This window comes from Notothenia rossii (genome assembly GCF_949606895.1).
Source record: "Notothenia rossii genome assembly, chromosome: 6".
NCBI lineage: Eukaryota > Metazoa > Chordata > Actinopteri > Perciformes > Nototheniidae > Notothenia > Notothenia rossii.
The window spans coordinates 39355332-39375706 of NC_136909.1; the positions used below are offsets into that span (position 1 = coordinate 39355332).

Here is a 20375-nt window from a genome sequence, read left to right on the forward strand (position 1 = left end):
ATTTAAAGCCACCTATGGACTCATTAGTTACTGGACCGGCTAGATCTGTGTTAACTAGCTCAAGTGGTGTCTTTACTTTTTCTGTGGGACCTCTGTTCCTTGTTTGAGTGAACTTTCCCTTTATACACAGATGACATTCTTTGTTAGGTCTATGCTTTTCACCGTTAATGTGCATGCCTACTGTTACCGCCTGCAGCTTCAGTATATCCTCGTAATTACAATGACCCATGATCTCATGCCATGTCTGAATATCATGACTGACATTACACACATCATTTTCATTACATTCTGTATAATACATTCTCTTGTACACCTCAATGTTAAATCTCGTACCGTCAGGCTCCACAAGAACATCGTTCTTCATTGAAGAACACCTTGGCACCATTTGCAGTAGCAGATTTTACAGAAAATAGTTATTGGGGGAACGAGGGTATGTAGAGGGCGTTCTTCAACTTCACTGTACACCGGCGCCCCTCACTGTCTATGAGGCATACCTGTGCGTCTCCTCTCCCGTGCGCCAACCCAAAAGTGTGCTTCCCGTCTGCCAGCTCCACGCTGTGTCTCTCCGGCTCGAAGGTGCTGTCAAAGTTCTTGAATCGGTTCCTGTCGTTGATAATGTGGGACGACGCACCTGTGTCCACGATCAGTCCCTTCCTTTTGGCCTGCTGCTGCTGCGCTGACCAGATGGCGTATGCTGTCTGCGCCCCGAAGGTGAAGTCCTCTCTTCCCGCTGCTCTCCGGGCGTCATCTCGACTCGCCTCACGTCCACCGCTGCCGCCATCTTGTCCACAGCCGCCATCTTGCACACCCGCGTACCGAGCGCTCTGTTCGCGCTTCTTTCTACACACTCTGTCTGCGTGTCCCGAAGTTTTACAGAAACTACACCAAACAGTTTTTGTGCAATTATCTTTTGGGTGACCCTTTTCTCCACATCGCCAACACGCCATCTCCGTCGGGGGTCCGGTCTTTTTCTTTGGCGCTGCCCGGGCCTTCATTACCCTTTCTCCCGCCTCCTCGGCGACCGGGTCTGAGTCTTCTGAGGCTTCGTAGTTCCGCAACTTGGCCTTGAACTCCCCCAGCGACATGTCCGCTGAACCGTGCGTCACCAACAGTGTGAACGGTTTATACATCTCCGGTAGTCCCCTCATAACCATCGCCATCATTAATCCATCGCTCGGTGCTTCTCCTGCACTTTTGAGCGCCGTGATGATCTGCTCCGCCCTGATGGCGTATTCAGTCACCGTCTCTGTGTTAGCTTTCTTCAGCGCGGTCAATGTTATATACAGGGATACAATCCGGGGCCTACCTCTGCCGATGTAGTGTTCTCTTAACACTTTTAGACTCTCTCGGCCTTTGTCCTTTGTGTCCCGGAATATCAACCCCAAGCTCGTGTTGTCTAGGAGTGGTGCTAGCTCGCAGTATGCGTCGGTGTTCAGCTTAGTATCCAGAGCTCGCGCGGCCTCCGTTATTTCTCCCGTGAGGCCCGTCAAAATTGTCTCTTTCAGCCCCACTCCATGCATACAGCACAACATCCGCTCTTCCCAGAGCTCGTATTCTTCTGCCCTTCCGTCAAACGTGGGCCACTTGCTTCTGCCTCTGGTCGCCATCTTTTGATTGTAGCTTAGCTTAGCTGCCCGTTAGCTTAGCTTTAGCATCCCACGGTTTTCCCGCCGCTAAACTAGCCTAAACTTTTCAGCTAACTAGCTATCGTTATTTCGCTCTTCCGTGTTCTGGGCCCATAACCTGTTGACAGAGTCACATGTATTGCAATAAACTGGTCATGACGACGAGGTCTTCTTTAGCCTTAACTGGCGTGGTTTATTTTCATATGTGCATTGCACCACTTGACCTGCTCTCCATGAGAGCTAGAGAGAGAGAGATAGAAGGGGAGGGAACAATCCCTTATATCTGATAACTGACGTCAGCTACAATAGCTGCGCCTCCTTACGCCTATAGCGCCCTCTTACTGTGGAACAGTTATAGTGCAGTTACATGCAGACATATTAATACTTACACTTAACATGCAGCATGCCTTATCAGTCCTTTATCAGTCTGTAATGCGTGTCTCCAGTCGCAAAAACCTTTGACAGTAAAAGCCGCATCAGATGAAGACGTATTTACTTTAAACTGTCTACAGGGGAAACAAAAGGCTGCGTCTGCTTTTAACGAATATTCAAGCCATGGTCTGTTGTTGTACCATACAGTGGCAAAAGTGCGCTTCTTTCCTGAACACAATCAGTTTCACCTGGTTGGGTTTATTAACCCCAAGATCATCTGGGCTGTTATTCTTTGAGTGGTTGCTGGCCCAATAGTACCTGTTGATGTGCTGCAAGGTGGCATCTGTAAGGAGGCACCGGCACGGAGGAGGAGGAGGAGGATGGCGGGTGTGGTGCAGGGTGTGGCAACGCAGGTGGTGATGGTAGGGGCACAAGGAGCTGTGCCTCGGAGGACAGCGTTGGTGGCGGCCACCTTGATGAGTCAAGGCTTGGGCTCGCTAACTCAGTCCCGGGGTTTGCCGAGGTCAAGCTTGTGACATTAAGGCGTGCTGCTGCAACGGCAGGTGCAGGGTCGCCAGCAGCTGCATCGGCTGCAGTTCTTTCATCGCTATTTCGTTTTAATAAATCCTTAGAACTTTTAAACCAATTTCTGATATCCATTTTGTAATTCAAACAGAAATGTCTACAGAAGGCACAATAAACAAATCCAGAATAGGCGGCAGAGTGTGACGTTGTGATTGGTCTAAATTTGGACGAATCACAACAGACACATGCATTTATTTGACGTAGCCTGCAATTTTTTTTTAAAGCTACTATCTGACATCACATACATCGTAGCATAAAAGTTCACCGTTTATTTATCATTTAAAAAAAATTAAAATACAAAAAAATAATTATTATAAATAATAAAAAACGTGTTTATTAGGAGAGGGCAGGAATGTCAAATGGGAGGGCCTGGCCCTCCCTGGCCCTCCCACGGCGCTGGGCATGCCAGTTTGACAGCACGTATTGGCTTTTTTTGATCAGCATGGGATTGTAGTTCGTTGTCAACCATACCACGGTACTTAGGAGGCGTAATTTGTGTCTGAATAACGTTTTGTTCATGAGTTATTGATCCGTGAAATCTGAATCTGCCAATATCGTTCTAACTTTACTCAACTCCACACCGAGGGAGAGGCCTGCCGATGCGGAGCCTGAAGAGGCTTCAACAACGGCCAGAGTCGCCGGCGTACTGACACCGTCTGTAGTAGTAGCAGAGTGATTTTATAGCAATTGATCGAATCCGCGCTGCTGCGCCAGTCAACAGAGCGTGCGTGTGATATATTTAGTAGCAGGATGTGCACTGAAAAATAGGGCTCCCCCGGAAGCAAATGGGTAATTCGAACACTGGTAGGACGTACAATTATTTTCGGGGCTTCACGGCCAGACCGAGGGACAGTGACGGCATGGCCGTCATGGCCGCCGTGAAAATCCTACCCTGCACTCGCAGCACTCACATTCTATGACTGAGTGACTCTCTGTATCACAATAGATATGATATCTCTGAAAAGGCATATCGTGGGGACCTAATATCGTGGAGACGATATATATCGTCATATCGCCCACCCCTACCTGCATGTATGGGTGTAGGTATTCCTTTTATTATGATAATAGGCTAAGCCAGGTAGTATTGTGTGACTCAAGTGTTAAATGTAAATAGGATTCATATGCTTGTTGCATTTGGACACCTGGAAGGGGGTGGTGCATGCATTACTTTTAGTATGATAATAGGCTTAGCCAGACAGAATGAACACTTGTCCCACCACCCTATCTATTCCTTCAGGTAATCTGTTACAATATAATAAGCATATATTATTGATACATATTTATTAATTACTTTTTCTATTTCAGAATGCCACCAGCAAAGAGAGGTCCTCGATTCAGTGTGCAGGATGTGATTGCTGCCATCCAAGACGGAGAAAGTGATTTTGAGATGGAATCAGAGGACAGTGACACTGCTATGAGTGAAGAAGAGGCAGATGAAGATGTCTGTGGACAAGTGGACAAAGTCAACCAACAACCCAATGACCGCCCAGTCAGTGATTATGTGGACATCGAGCCCCAACCTCATAAACACACCAAGCCCCATGACAGGTATCGCTGGCTGAAAAAATATTTTATCAGTCCCAAGACTGATTTTGCTGGTCCAGGTATCACAGAGAATGTCATTGCCCTCCACACACCACTGGAGTACTTCCAGAAGTTTGTGTCAGAAGACATGATTCAGGCTTTGGTAACCAACACAAATGAGTACAGCTTTCAAAAGAATGGAACATCCATCAACACAAATACAAAGGAAATTGAGAAACTGATTGGCATGTACCTGAAGATGTGCCTAGTACAAATGTCTGGAGTTTGTATGTATTGGGAGACAGACACACGGTATTCCCTTGTTTCTGATGTGATGACACGCAACAGATTCCAATATCTGTTGACATCGTTACATTTTGTAAACAACTTGACAGTGTCAGAGATGGGAAAGAAAGACGAACTCTGGAAAGTCAGACCCTGGCTTGATACATTCAGAGAGAAATGCCTGCAGGTGGTACCAGAAGAACACAACTCTGTGGATGAGATTATGATTCCTTTCAAGGGGAAATTTAGTGGCATCAAGCAATACATGCGAGGCAAGCCAAACCCATGGGGGTTCAAAGTGTGGGTGAGAACTGGAGTCTCTGGCATGATCTGTGACTTTGATGTGTACCAAGGCAGTGTCAATGGGATACGAGCCAAGTCTGAACTTGGATTGTCAGGTGATGTTGTGATGAAGCTTGCATCCACGCTTCCAGAAGGTCAGAACTACAAGGTCTACGCAGACAACTACTTCACCTGTGTCCCATTGGTAGTGAAGCTCCTTCATCGTGGGATTCATTATGTGGGAACAGCCAGGCAGGTGCACCTACCCAACTGTAACCTTGAAGACGAGAAGAGCTTGAAGAAAAAAGGGAGAGGAAGCTTTGACATCCGAGTGGAGACCAACCACAACATCTGTGCTGTCAAATGGTATGACAGCAGAGCGGTCACACTTGTGTCATCCTTTGCTGGACCAGACCCTGTGCAGAAAATTCCACACTGGAACAAAGCCAACAAAACCTACGTAGAAGTTGAGAGGCCTTCCATTGTGGGTACTTACAACAAGTACATGGGAGGTGTGGATGTGTTGGACTCGTTTACTGCCAAATACAAGTTCCCCATGAAATCCCGACGCTGGTACGTGTACATCTTCTGCACACCATCATCCTTGCTGTGATCAACGCCTGGCTCCTCTACAAGCGGGACTGCAAAGCTCTAAAGATGGCAAAGCAGGAGATCCTGACCAGGAGACAGTTTCAGGCAGATCTAGCATCCTCTCTCATCCTGGTAAGAATGCATTTCTGCTATTTGCCGTTTGTAAAAAAATAAATATTTCACTGTAATATTTTTGACTTTAATCCTAATGTATTTTTGACATGTATCTAAATTGATTCTGTTCTAATCAGGTGAACACAACTCCTCTGAAAACACCCAAGAGAGGACGGCCATCTTCAGGCAACGGGAGCCCAGCAGCGACAGTGACATCAAGGAGCCTGTTGAATGTTCAGAAGAGACCATCCTCAGGTGATGGGAGTCCACCAAATGGGGCCCCATCCAAGAGATCACAGCCTCCACTGGATGTACGCAAGGACCTAGTGGCACATTTTCAAGTGAAGACAAAGAGAGGACGCTGCAGACACTGCAGTAAAGGGTACACAAACACACGATGCACCAAGTGTGACGTCCGTCTGTGTTTTTCTGACGACAGGAACTGTTTTTGGGACTACCATTGCATTATTATTGAATAAATGACTATTCATAACAAATATGACTGATGTGTGATTATTATCCATACTATATACTGATATGGGGCTAAGTAAGCAATCAATCCTGTAAATTAACCCAGAGTTGTTCAATACATTTATTCAGAATATAGAGTAGAAATACAAAAAAATTCAATATTACAACATTTCCCTAAAAACTCTTTCATTTCTGCACCAGAAGCTCCCTACAACAACATCTGAAATGCCAACAACATTTTTTGTACATTTGTATTAATGTTTTTCTATGTGTGCTTTACAGGGTTTTAAGTGTCAGGGACCATTTTAGAATCATGTATATGGGATGATATGATAATGATTATTAATTAATAAATGTGTTCATCACAGCTGGTAAGTGTGGACCTCATTCAAATAATTAATTTACTGTTGCTGGATATTTCAACATATTGTTTTAAGTCAATCTTCATGTATTAGTTGATTTATATTTAGTTTTACCTAATACACAGAATTTGTATAGTAACCAAAGTTGTCAGATAAATGTAATGAAATAAAAAGTACAATATTGACATGCAAAATGTAGGAATTGATTAATTAAGTAGCACACAAGAAAATACTCAAGCAGAGGTGATTTACCTAAGTACTGTATACTTAAATACAATTTTTAGGTACTTGTACTTCACTTGAGTATTTCCGTTTGATGCTACAATTCAGAGGTAATGGTGTACTTACACCACCGCATGTATGTAATAACTTTAGTTACTTTACAGATGTGGATTAATGGTGTGAAATATAATCAAGTCTTAAATCAGACTTCACAAGCTACCCTTATACAAAGTCATTCAAACTAGCTGCACCTTTACCAGCTTTGATAACACTTTAATGATCAATCATTATAAAACATATCATATATATTATTCTGAAATGGACCAATCTGCACGATGACTACTTTTACTTTTGGTACTTGAAGTGTATTTTGATTCCAATACTTTTCTACTTTAGTTTTACTTGAGTAAGATTTTGAATACAGGACTTGTAACAGAGTATTCCTACTTTTATTAAGTACAATATCTGAATACTTCTTAGACCTCTGTACTCAAGTACAAGTACTTCACAATTGTAAAAGTAGACATGTAGATATTATCCGGCTGAACAAAACGTGATCCGTCTCTTAAATGTGTGTCGACCACAGACCTTATTTCCAGCTATTTTCCAAAATCCTATGGAGAAATTGCATTGCTTTTTTGTCGAAGGAACCGAAAGGAGTTTACTTCCGGGTTTTAGGACGCGTCACCGTGGCACTCTATTGTAGTCACCCCTAAGCTCTGAATATGATATTGCTACTTAAAGGTCACCTATTATGCAAAATCCACTTCTCCATGTCTCCTCTACATCAACATGTGTCCCCTCTTCTTCATGTCTCTTCTACATCAACGTGTGTCCCCTCTTCTTGATGTCTCTTCTACATCAACATGTGTCCCCTCTTCTTCATGTCTCTTCTACATCAACATGTGTCCCCTCTTCTTCATGTCTCTTCTACATCACCATGTGTCCCCTCTTCTTCATGTCTCTTCTACATCAACATGTGTCCCCTCTTCTTCATGTCTCTTCTACATCACCATGTGTCCCCTCTTCTTCATGTCTCTTCTACATCAACATCTGTCCCCTCTTCTTCATGTCTCTTCTACATCAACATGTGTCCCCTCTTCTTCATGTCTCTTCTACATCACATGTGTCCCCTCTTCTTCATGTCTCTTCTACATCACATGTGTCCCCTCTTCTCCATGTCTCCTCTACATCAACATGTGTCCCCTCTTCCTCATGTCTCTTCTACATCAACATGTGTCCCCTCTTCTTCATGTCTCTTCGACATCAACATGTGTCCCCTCTTCTTCATGTCTCTTCTACATCAACATGTGTCCCCTCTTCTTCATGTCTCTTCTACATCAACATGTGTCCCCTCTTCTTCATGTCTCTTCTACATCAACATTTGTCCCCTCTTCTTCATGTCTCTTCTACATCAACATGTGCCCCCTCTTCTTCATGTCTCTTCTAAATCAACATGTGTCCCCTCTGTGGAAAGAGACTCTGAAAGTTTCAGGAAAAAAGATTCTCTCTCTTTTTGTCCTGATTAATTTATATAAAAACCTGTCTGAAAATGAGCTGATCAGATTTTGGCCACTTTATGATGTCATAACGATGTTTTGGCTTGTGTAACCATTAGCCAATCACCAACCAAGGTAACGCCCCCCCCCCCTTATAACCTGAATCTCCAACTAAAGCACCATTGAGTTCTTTGTAACCAAATCTCTCTCAGAGGGGCGTGGGGAGGGGCTCCTTATTTTTCATCTAAAGTAACAGCCAGAGAATCAGCACTTTTGAAACAGGGCTGAAACAGAAGGGATTATGGGATGCTGCAATGATCTGTTTGGTGTTTCAGCCAATCAGAGACAGGCTCTGTATATAGCTGAGACCTGTGATATATTGATGAAAAACAGTATAATAGGGGACCTTTAAATACCTGCTAACATTGTAATGGAGGTTTTTATCTATATATAAAAAAATGTAAGCTGACAATTAATCAAGGATTAGATTAAATGAATTGTTGAATTACCATTGTTATTTTGTAATAAATGTGTTTATTAAAACAATGCTTCGAGCAATTATCAATACATTTCTATTAAATCTTATCGTGTGTCCTTAAATGATTATTACCACATCAATCTAATATTGAATCATGATAATGGTAAGTGCAATAACTTCTGCAATTGTGAGCATGGAGGTGGGGGGTCATATCCACATCAGCTGTTTTGAAAAATAATTGGTGTAAAAGTATTTCTTTTCCAACAATATGACTACCTGGTGATTATTCTTTCCTTACCGTCTACTACAGTCAACTGAAAGGTTGCTAAGAAATCTTTAAAATGATTTGAAAAACATTTTAGATACAATCAGGGACATGTGATCAATGGGAAAATGCTATTTGTATTAAAAAAATATATTAGGAAATCATTTTACCGTACTCACATTTGTCTGTGACAGGGCCTGACATCTTAAGGGTGAAACTCATTTAATAATGGATTTTATTTAATAATAAAAACATGCTGAGATGGGACAATATGTGTTCCTAACAGTTTAACATGTTCTCCATATGACCTGTTTTTGAAATTGAAAGAAAGAAATAATTTTTCTTCAGTTTTATATGTGCAAGATACGTTTCTGGTAGAATTAATTAATGGAGAATATAGGTAGAGCGATTAAAAAAGTGAAGAGGTGATCATATAACTGGGGATTCAAAATGTCAGAAAGCAAGTCATGCTACATGGTATTTACAAATAAACACAAGATTGATGGCCAACAGCTAACACTATATGATCGTCCAATGACAAAGGTGAATGAGTTCAAATACCTAGGACTGTGGTTTGATAACAAATATACATGGGAAATGCATATTAATCAAGTGGAAACAAAATGCAAAAAAGTATTAAATCTATTACGAGCTGTAACTGGGGCACAGACAAACAAGCATTAATAGATATTTACAGATCAATTATGAGGTCCACAATAGACTATGGTTGTACTGTATAGTGTATGGAGCAGCAGCAAAAACATTGCTTTTAAAAATGGATAGAATACAATATACAGCATTGCGGCTGTGTATTGGAGCGATAAAGTCATCCCCTATTAATGCAGTTCTGATAGAAGCAGGAGAGACACCTCTGGTGATCAGGAGACAGAAACTTGCTCTGTCATACTGGGTCAGACTACAAGGAAGTGGAGAAGAAAATATTACAAACAGAATACTACAGGATTGCTGGGAATATGCAAAGTTCCAGGGTCGAGGGTTGGGCTGGACGAGCAAGGAGAGAATGAGGACATATGGAGTAAAGACCATAACGTTTGCCAAAGCGAGCCCATTTAGCAGTGTTCCCCCATAGATGTGAGTATCATAGAAAGGAAAAAAGAGTGGCAAATAAATTAAGTGGGAATTAAAACGAGTATACGTACCTGAACTCAACAAACTACAATTACCTACAAATGTACACAGATGGTTCTAAGAACAAGGAAGAGTGTGTTGGAGTTGGTATATACATCCCAGACTTTAAAATATCGATCTCAAAAAGAGCGTCTGATCAACTAGAGAATGCAATTCCTGAAGAAATTGCTAGTGGGAATGCTTTATGCTGAAAATCTGACGCTAAACTGTTGAAATGTAATGTGTAAGAAAAAAAGTGAATAATTTAGATTGAAATGATACATACAACACTGGGGGCTTGAATGTGTGATGAGAGAAGAAAATAAAGTGAAAAGGCTTGGAATAGCAGCAGAATATTTGAACCGCAAACTTCTGAACTAACTTGATGGTGAATGATATGTCGCCATGGCAACGGCATTTGATGACACCTCATAATACGCTTAGATGCGTTGATGGCTGCATTGTTACCAAACCTGTGAAGTTTTGGGCTCTTTGGAGTATTTTCACTGAAGTTATGAGGAAACCGTGTTTCCCGTAGATGTCTTCACGGCTGGACTGTTAGCACACTTTTGAAGTTTGAGCACTTTTTGAACATTTGCATAGGAGTTATAGCGACATCATGTTTTATGGCGAGGGATGTGTTTCCATGGAAACGGCATATGGTGAGATCTCAGATTTGGCGTAGAGCTGTTGAGGCATGGACCGGTGATATACAAGTGAAGATTGGGGGATGATTGGACCGGTTCGATGGGACTTACAGCCACATCGTGTTTCATGGCGAGTGGTCCGTCGCCATGGCAACGGCATTTGATGACACCCCATACGATGCTTAGATGCGTTGATGGCTGCATCATTACCAAACCTGTGAAGTTCTGGGCTGTTTGGAGTATTTTCACTGAAGTTATGAGAAAAACGTGTTTCAAGGCGGGCATTGTGTTGCCATGGCAACGGCATTTGAAGAAATCTCAAAACTGTCCTGTAGATGTCTTCACGGCTGGACTGTTTGCACACTGCTATCTGAAGTCTGCTGCTCTGAGCATGTCAGTTGGAGTGATGACATCATCGTGTTCCATGACACAGGTGTTTATAATTGAGCTAACGAGGTGAGTAGTATTATTCATCCCGCTTCCATCACATTAGTATGCATGGAAAGTGACAGGTGCTGTGACAGGTCACACCTCTCCCTACTTATGCTAATGAGCTAAGTCCCGCCTCCCCTTTGTTCGAGGTGTGAGATCTCAAGTAGGTGTGATATCCCAAGTAGGTGTGAGATCCGTCGATAGGAGGGGGGTGATGTGTATTCACAGGTGTGAAAAGCCCCCACTGTTGCGCCTTATGGTGTATAATAAAAAATGTTTCAATCACATTAGTATGCATAAAAAGTGACAGGTGGGCCCGCCCCCAAGTCTATTAAAACAAAATGCCGCTTCCATCACATTAGTATGCATAAAAGTGACAGAAGGGCCCGCCCCAATTATGTGATGTCAGAAGACCGAAGGGGTGGAGTGAGATAAAAAAAAAAGAACCCCGTGCAGATAAAAAGCCTAGTCATTTCCAATCATCAAGTCATCTTTCCAAAAAGAAAAAATGGCCAAGAGACGCCTCGATATGGGTTTAATCAGCGAGACGCCTGTGACAACTTACCGCCATCCGTCCGGAGCACCAATCAAGAAACGGATGCAGTATCTGTGCCGGGTTCAAAAACCTCCGGTCGAAGATCTTGAAGAGAAATGGCTTCTGGAAAATGAACATGTTTGGGGATACGTATTCAACTATATGGCGAATGAACTGCATTTCTACAATCTGAAGAATGGAGAAACGTATGGACCCCACAGTGTTAAAGCAACGTTGACCTCAACAGATTGGGCTGTGTTAACTCTGGTGTCTTCCCGAGATCTCCACGCAACCATTGTATCGGAAGAAGTAGTGCATCAAGAAAACACTGTGGAACCAGCGGTGTACAAGATATGTGCAACAAAAAGCAAAGAAACACAAACAAAAAGCGAGATCAAAGAAGAGTTTTCATCGTTACCCCTCAATGTGGAGGAAGAAGAAGGAAATATCTCCCCGCCGCCAGAAGTGAAAAGAGTCCTGACAAGCACCGTCTGGGAAACTAAAAGCGGACCATCTGGGCGATGGTATTACCTCGCAAGCCGTTTGCTGACGCAGGGGGGAGGGGTTCTCTCTAAAACACAGTGTCCTGACATCTCTCTCTGTTACCGCTGATGTGTAAAATATACAAAATAACGTTTTATATACTTACTCTCTTGTTAAAAGATGATGAAGTTTGTAGCGTAAGCCAGCCATCAGTGTTCTAGTTTTAAGGATCGAAGGATCCAATGTATTTTTTAAATGGAGCAGAAATAGAACTAGTCTCCCAGTGAAAGTATCTTGAACAGAGAGTGTCATATTGGACTCGCACTTGACTTTTTAAGAAACATATCCAGAAAGTATCCAATACCATTAAATTCAACTTGCAACATTTTAAACAAATTAGACCTTTTTCTTAACTGTCAATGCTGCAAAGTCATACCTCCACTGTATGATTCTATCCCACATTGAATACTGTTTTACAAACTGGTCGTTTGCTTCTGCCACACACCTGAAACCCATAGAACAGCTGTTCAAGAGAGCTATCCAGGTGTTTGACAGAAAGCCACAGTCATACCACCACTGTACCATCCTTGAAAATCACAATTTCTTGAGTTTTTGACATTTTTATGTCTTTTAAAAGTATGTGTTTTTAAAAAATATATATTTACATGGGCTGGCCCCCCCCCCCCTCCCCTTGGGGGAATTCATCCACAGAAAACACACTGGACGCAGCACTAGGTCAGAAACCAGAGGAGACTGTGAAGTCCACCACAGACGGACCACCTTTGGACAAAATGTCCTCTCCATTAAAGGCAGCTCATTGTGGAATAGCCCCCCAACTGAGATACGGGATTGTCCCACTCTCAATAGTTTTAAAGGTCAACTTAAAGAATGGTTGAGCAACAAACAGACGTGTAATCACCGCTAAATAAATGCACTTTAACACAGGGGTATCTCCTCTTGCACTTTATGTAGCGCTTTTATCTTATCTTGCACTTTATATATCATAGCTGCTACATTGTACTGCCATGTGGTAAATGCTTGTATGCTGCTCATGCTCTTTCTGCATATCATGTATTTTATTTTTGCTGTATATATATATATATATAAATGTCATGTTCTTATATGCTGTATGTGACGGGACTATAGATGGAAGTTAGCTCAAAGCTAAAATCCGGCTCATTTACACTTATAGGCATTATTTTTGTTTTAAAGTGTTCATCAATGTGCACTACGGTGGCCCTGAAGAAAATTAAACATTAAAATATGTTATCGATGTCCCCATTCCCAGTTTGTTTTGGGAATAATTGCGATGTTTTGTATGTTTTGGTAGCTCTTAACAAAACAGAATTTTTGTAAAAGACTGCGACTCTAAAAGGCAAGTTTGTGATTTTAACACTGTTTCGATGAAACAATACATTATACAATATTACGACTTTTTGCCATATTTTTAACACAATATACTTGTACCTTTTTTTTTGTGGTTGTAGGGCTTCAAGATATTTTGCATGTCATGCATAAACACGGTGTCATCTTTTCCTTGAAACTGACGTGCTGCCCGTTTTACAAAACAAGTTATTTTTCTGCTTCTTCATCCTCTGAATTTTCCTCCCCCGTCCCTCTTCCTTCAGCCAGCACAACAAGAATCAAGGTGGATCTGTGAAATGAAACACCTCTTCCCAAAGCGTGACTTCCCTATTGAGAGCATGCGTCTAGGGCAGTAGGGTCTAAACCAGGGGTTGCCAACACGTCGATCGCGAGCTACCAGTAGCTCGCGGAGGTTTTCCGAGTAGCTCACCAGAGGGCGCTAAAGTGCAGTTGACATGTTGAGACATATTTATTTATGTAGTATATTTTGAGAGTAAGAAAGATAGAGAAAAAGAGATGTAAGATGCAGTCATGACAACTGAGGAAGGTCCGTCAAAGAAGAAATCTAAAATATACTACTTTCATGACGAGTGGGAACATGAATTTTTATTTACGAGCATCAAAGACAAGTGTGTGTGTTTAATTTGTGGCTCGAGTGTTGCGGTGGGGAAGAAGGGAAATGCCGAGCGGCACTTCACAAAACTTCACGAAAACTTTTCAAAGGAGTATCCCGCCGGCAGTTGCCTTCGCGTTGAGAAGGTACAACAATTAAAAGCTACGCTACAAAGGCAGCAGTCATTGTTCACGAAGCCTGCCAAGAAAGCTAGCCTAGCTACAGAAGCATCGTTCCGAGTCGCTCAGTATTTGGCAAAGAACAAAAAAGCTTTCACTGATGGCGGTGTTCTTAAGGGAGCGATGTCTGTTATGGCAGAGACTTTGTTCAGAGACCACAAGAGCAAGTCGGAGATAATGTCTGCCATTGACGATGTGCAACTGGGAAACAACACTGTGGCGAGGAGAGTGTCGGCGCTGTCAGTGGATGCCATGGGACAGTTGGAGCGGGACATGGTCAGGTGCAAGTGGTTCTCCATACAGTGCGACGAGTCGGTGGATGCGAGCGACACAGCTCAGCTGTCTGTGTTCATCCGGATGGTGTTTGAGGATTTTACGGCGAAAGAGGAATTTCTGACACTGCTTCCACTCAAAACAACAACAAGAGGTGTGGACGTGTATAATTCTATTAAGAATTATTTCATAAATAAAGGCGTGCAAATGGAGAAGCTTTTATCCATAACAACTGATGGAGCCCCGGCTATGAGAGGTCGCCACAACGGTTTTATCGCAAATTGTAAGTCAGATCCATATTTCCCACGTTTCCTGAGTTACCATTGCATCATTCACCAAGAAGCACTTTGTGCCAAAGTTATGGACTTCAATCACGTCATGAAACCTGTGATACAAATAATAAACTCTATCCGAGCGAAGGCAAAGCAACACAGGAGCTTCAAAGTTTTTCTTGAGGAACTGTCAGCTGAATATGGAGATCTCCTTCTCCATGCTGAGGTGAGGTGGTTGAGTAGAGGGAAAATCCTACAGCGCTTCCTCTCCTTGCTGAATGAGGTAAAGCTCTTCATGGAAGAGAGGGGGGAGGACACCTCCATCTTATCTGATGCTGGTTGGGTACTTGACCTGGCCTTTTTGACTGATCTGACAGGAAAATTAAACCAGCTTAACCTCCAGCTACAAGGCAATGGCAAAACAGTATGTGACATGATTAGTGCTGTAAAGGCCTTTAAAGCAAATCTGTGTCTATATCTCCAGCAAGTAAAGGGAAATAAATTGCATCATTTCCCCTCTGTTCAAAAAGTACTGCAGGAGAATAAAGCTGCTGCTGGCTTTCTTGACTTATCAAAGTACTGTGACTGCTTAACTAAGCTTGGGCAGGAATTTGAGGACAGGTTTCTTGACTTTAAACAGCTTGAGCCCTGTGCAAGTTTCCTTGCTAACCCATTCAACATCGTGGATGTTACTGACATGTCTGAGCAACTGGCCAGCCTTTTCAGTCTCAGTGCTTCAGAGTTGGAGCTGGAGATAATCAATCTCCAGAATGACATTCAGCTGAAAGCACATCAGATGGACAAAGATTTCTGGAAGCTATTGGACCCAGAGAAATTCAAAAACATTCAAACTGCTGCACTGAAACTGTCCTGCTTATTTGGGTCAACATATCGCTGTGAATCAGCATTCTCTGATATGAACTTTATCAAATCCAAATTCAGGACAAGACTTACTGATGAACACCTCAATGACTCAATCAGAGTGAATTTGTCAGGATACACACCCCAGTACAGTGCTCTGGTGGATGCTATGCAGTGCCAGGTGTCACATTAGCTGAGTCAGGAGAAAGACAACAATGCAGTGACAGACTGAATGTTTGAAGACATATGTTTGCTTGATGCAAGTTGAGAAAAGCACAAGCCATATTCCCCTTTTACATGTGAAACAAATTTGTGAAATGCTTGAAATAATTTAAATTATAGAGCTAGAAATGTTATTACAATTAGGAACTTTGCACTCTTATCTGTAAAACTGTTTACTGTAGTTATTGATGTTAAAGCAGAACTCAGTATTGCATGGTGATTATTTGTCTTTTTTTCTCTTCATGAGAAAGTCAAGTTTATTCATGTTAATGCACTGAAATCTATATAAAATAACATGAGTAGCTCTTGGCCACTTTCTTTTTTCAAAAGTAGCTCCCGGTTAGAAAAAGGTTGGAGACCCCTGGTCTAAACCAATTGGCCAGATATACTAACATGCAGAACGTACGGTATGTTTGAAGACTAACCATTTATCCAGTTCAAGCTGTCTTTAAGATGTGACATTGCGCTCTGACTATTCCCCGTAAAATTGTGACAAACTATTACATATTCTTGAATTTGACCTCTTGCTGCTTGGTTGAAAATGATAGATGAAAAATAACTTTAAAAAAAAAAGACTCAAACAGTGAGGGACATTATACTGGTGAAAAAACCTCAATTCTACAGATGACTCCCCCCACTCAACGCAATAAGTCCCTCCCTCCACTCAGCAAAGCATCTAAAACTAAGGACCCCACTAAGACGACAGTTTGAAAACTAGCTATGGATCTGAGAAAAACCAAGTCTCCCCCCGCGAGTTGCAGCCAGGAACAAACTCCTGGACTACCATCATCACCACCATTCTGGACACCCGAATCTTGCAGTACTACTGCTGCTTATTTTGCTCCTTGGGCCAAGACGTCTCTGTTTATGGACACAGTGAAATCAGTGTTGGTTGATATTGTGGAGGGGGTGATACATCGGTACAGAGAAGAAATATGCAACGGATGTCGAGTCAGTCACCCCGGCCAGAGGCAACACGATTGTCTGAATGACATGCCCGATTTTTTTCTTCAGAAACAATTACAACGCGTTAATGAAAAGACCCTGGCTCACCGACTTCATTACTGAGATCGACCAGACTCTTATTGATAAAGAAATTTTCACGGATGATTGGAGGATCCAAGGCGCTTCGGAGGCTTTTCTGCACAATCTCAAAAATTGTAGACGCCTCAAGGAGAGACTTGAAAAGATCCATGCCGAGTTGGATGGAGAAGAAGAAGACTAATAACCTGCGGTTGGTTGAAGCCAGGGATTTTTTCTTTTTCGATACATTGACTTTTTGTTTAAAGTAAAATAAAAATGGGGAACTACTATGCAAAACGCTCTGTATATATTGATCAGAATGTAGTCAATACCCTTTTAATAAGTGTGGTGATGAGGACGATTGAAAACAGAGTGAATAGTGATCCCCGTGTAAACAGAATGGCTGAAGTTTGTAAACTAGAAGACATTTTGGATATCGTTCGTTCTGGCAGTACTATTCCTGGTCATTGGGAAACGATTGTAAACGAAACTGTTAGGATTATGTTTTTAAACAGGACCCAGGCGCAGGCAATGACTGAAGATGTTTAAATGGTTTATTGTTTCGGAGACTCAGGCAGGTTTGGTGATTATGGAGGTCCGGAGTGGAGGTAGGCAGTGAGAGGCTGGACTGATTACCAGGCAGGCAGGTAGGATGCAGGAAGAAGCAGGCAGGTTGGCTGGAAGCTCTGGTGGATGATGGCCGAGGGATTGCACTGGAAACACAAGAGAAACTAGTTACAAAGAGTACGGATTTACACGCAGACAGGATAACTGAATGGGCAGCCAGGAGGATGTAATACCACTGGTGTAGAAAACAATCTGGCGGTGAGTTGCTGGGAGACTGGAGTAGATAAGCTGTGTCCTGATTAGATGATGAGGGACAGCTGAGTCGGACGGCCAGGTGAGAGCAATCAGGCTGCTGCCTGCAAGGGACACCACACCCTCTCCACACACACACACAGGGGAACAAACAGGGACACAGTTTGGACTGTGACAGTACCCCCCCCCTCAACGGGAGCCTCCAGGCGAACCACCAGGCTTATCTGGGTGGTCCCTGCGAAAGTCCCGAATGAGAGAGGGACATAGAATGAGCTTGCGGGACTCCCAGCTCCTCTCCTCAGGACCATAACCCTCCCAATCAACCAGATACTGGTACCCACGGCCCCGGCGGCGAATGTCCAACAGCCGTCGGACCGTGTAGGCCAGGTGGTCATCAATAACAAGGGTGGGTGGAGGGGAGATGGCTGGAGGGCACAAAGGGCTGGACAACACTGGTTTCAACTGGGACACATGAAAGGTTGGGTGAATTCTCATGGAGGGAGGCAGCTTGAGTCTGACAGCAGATGGATTGATTATGCGCTCGATCACATAGGGGCCAATGAAGCGTGGTTTCAACTTCTTAGACTCAGCTTGTAAAGAAATATTCTTTGAAGAAAGCCAAACTTTCTGACCTGGTTGGAACTGGGGAGCTGCGGTCCGGTAGCGGTTTGCAATATGCCGATTGCGTTTATCGGAGCGGAGAAGGGCAGAGCGGGCATCCTTCCAAATCCTACGACAACGACGGAGATGGGCTTGGACAGAGGGAACTGCGATCTCATCCTCTTGGGCTGGGAACAAAGGGGGTTGATATCCAAGAGAACATTCAAATGGGGACATACCGGTAGCAGCACTAGACAGTGAGTTATGAGCGCATTCAATCCAGGGCAGATGTAAGCTCCAGGAGGTGGGATTCCGGGAGGTGACACAGCGAAGTACAGCTCCAAGGTCCTGATTGGCTCTTTCGGCCTGCCCGTTAGTCTGAGGATGATAGCCTGAGGAGAGACTGACAGATGCTCCAAGTGCTCGACAGAATGCTTTCCATACCTGAGATATGAACTGTGGCCCTCTGTCGGAAACAATGTCTGTTGGAATGCCATGGAGCCGGACAACATGATTGACCAGGAGGTCAGCAGTTCCAGAGGCTGTGGGGAGTTTAGGAAGAGGCACAAAATGAACTGCTTTGGAAAAGCGATCAACAATAGTGAGAATGGTAGAGTTACCCTGTGAAACCGGGAGGCCGGTAACAAAATCTAGGCCGATGTGACTCCAGGGACGACTAGGGACTGGGAGAGGCTGGAGTAGACCGATAGGAGCCTGGTGTGAAGACTTGCTACGGGCGCAAATCGTGCAGGCCAGCACAAAGGCTCGAGAGTCCGCTTCCATAGAAGGCCACCAGAAGTGTCGTCTCAGGAGGGATAGGGTCCGACTCACACCCGGGTGGCAGGCAAAGCGGGAAGCATGGGTCCATAGGAGAACCTGTGAGCGGACAGAGTCAGGTACAAACAAACAGTTAGCTGGACCCTTTCCTGGATCTGGATGGTCTCTCTGTGCCTTCCTCACTGAGTTCTCAATCTCCCATGTTACAGCGCCCACCACTCTGGTAGCGGGGATTATGGTGTCAGGAGCTATGGGATCCTGATCCACTGCAAACTGCCGGGACAATGCGTCAGGTTTAAGGTTTCTAGAACCAGGTCGGTAGGTAGGGGTGAAGTTGAACCTCCCAAAAAACAATGCCCAGCGTGCCTGACGGGAGTTTAGTCGTTTGGCAGTTTGTATGTAGACCAGGTTCCTGTGGTCTGTCCACACAATGAATGGATGTTCAGAGCCTTCCAGCCAGTGCCTCCATTCTTCCAGCGCAAGCTTAACAGCAAGCAACTCCCTGTTGCCAACATCATAGTTGCGCTCAGGGGTTGTCAGTCGTCGGGGAAAAAAAGCACAAGGGTGAAGCTTTTGGTCGGAGACTGAGCGTTGTGATAGAACCGCCCCCACACCGGTGTTGGATGCATCAACCTCAACAATAAACTGAAGAGATGAGTCAGGGTTCATAAGAATAGGAGCCGAGGTGAAACGTCTCTTCAGCTCAGAGAAGGCAGCCTCAGCCTGAGTAGTCCACGAGAAGGGGATTGCTGGGGAGGTGAGTTGGTTGAGAGGACCGGCAACACGACTGTAGTCTCTGATGAACCGGCGATAGAAATTTGCAAAGCCCAAGAAACATTGGAGCTGCTTCCTGGTGGAAGGCTTGGGCCATTGTGCCACTGCTTGTACCTTCTCTGTGTCTGTTCTCAGCTGACCTTGCTCAATGATGTAGCCCAGGAAATCCACTGAATCCACGTGAAATTTGCATTTCTCTACTTTGACAAACAGCTTGTTCTCGAGGAGCCTTTGTAGAACCTGCTGCACATGTTGGGTGTGTTCCTCCATGGTCTGTGAGAATATCAAGATATCATCAAGATACACAAATACTGAACGGTTCAGGAAGTCACGGAGGACATCGTTCACAAGAGCCTGGAAGACAGCTGGGGCATTGGTGAGTCCAAAGGGCATCACTAGATACTCGAAATGGCCTAGTGGGGTGTTGAACGCCGTCTTCCACTCGTCTCCTTGACGTATGCAGACCAGGTGGTAAGCATTCCTGAGGTCGAGTTTCGAGAAAATGGTGGCCTTCTGTAGGGGTTCGAAGGCTGAATTGATGAGGGGCAGTGGATACTTGTTCTTGATGGTGATGTTGTTAAGGCCCCGGTAGTCAATGCAGGGGCGTAGGGAGCGGTCCTTTTTGGATACAAAGAAGAAGCCTGCTCCAACGGGAGAAGAAGAGGGTCTTATGATGCCAGCAGCCAGTGAGTCTTTG

General features: G+C 43.8%; 1 protein-coding gene across 1 annotated transcript; it reads left to right on the forward strand.

Moving 5' to 3' along the window:
• Nucleotides 1–2930: 2930 nt before the first annotated feature.
• LOC307044523 (piggyBac transposable element-derived protein 3-like) lies at nucleotides 2931–5956 on the forward strand. Its single transcript, XM_079689832.1, has 2 exons — nucleotides 2931–5396; nucleotides 5516–5956. The coding sequence occupies exon 1, from the start codon at nucleotides 3889–3891 to the stop codon at nucleotides 5284–5286; it is 1398 nt and encodes a 465-aa protein (XP_079545958.1). The 5' UTR covers nucleotides 2931–3888; the 3' UTR covers nucleotides 5287–5396; nucleotides 5516–5956.
• Nucleotides 5957–20375: the final 14419 nt, after the last annotated feature.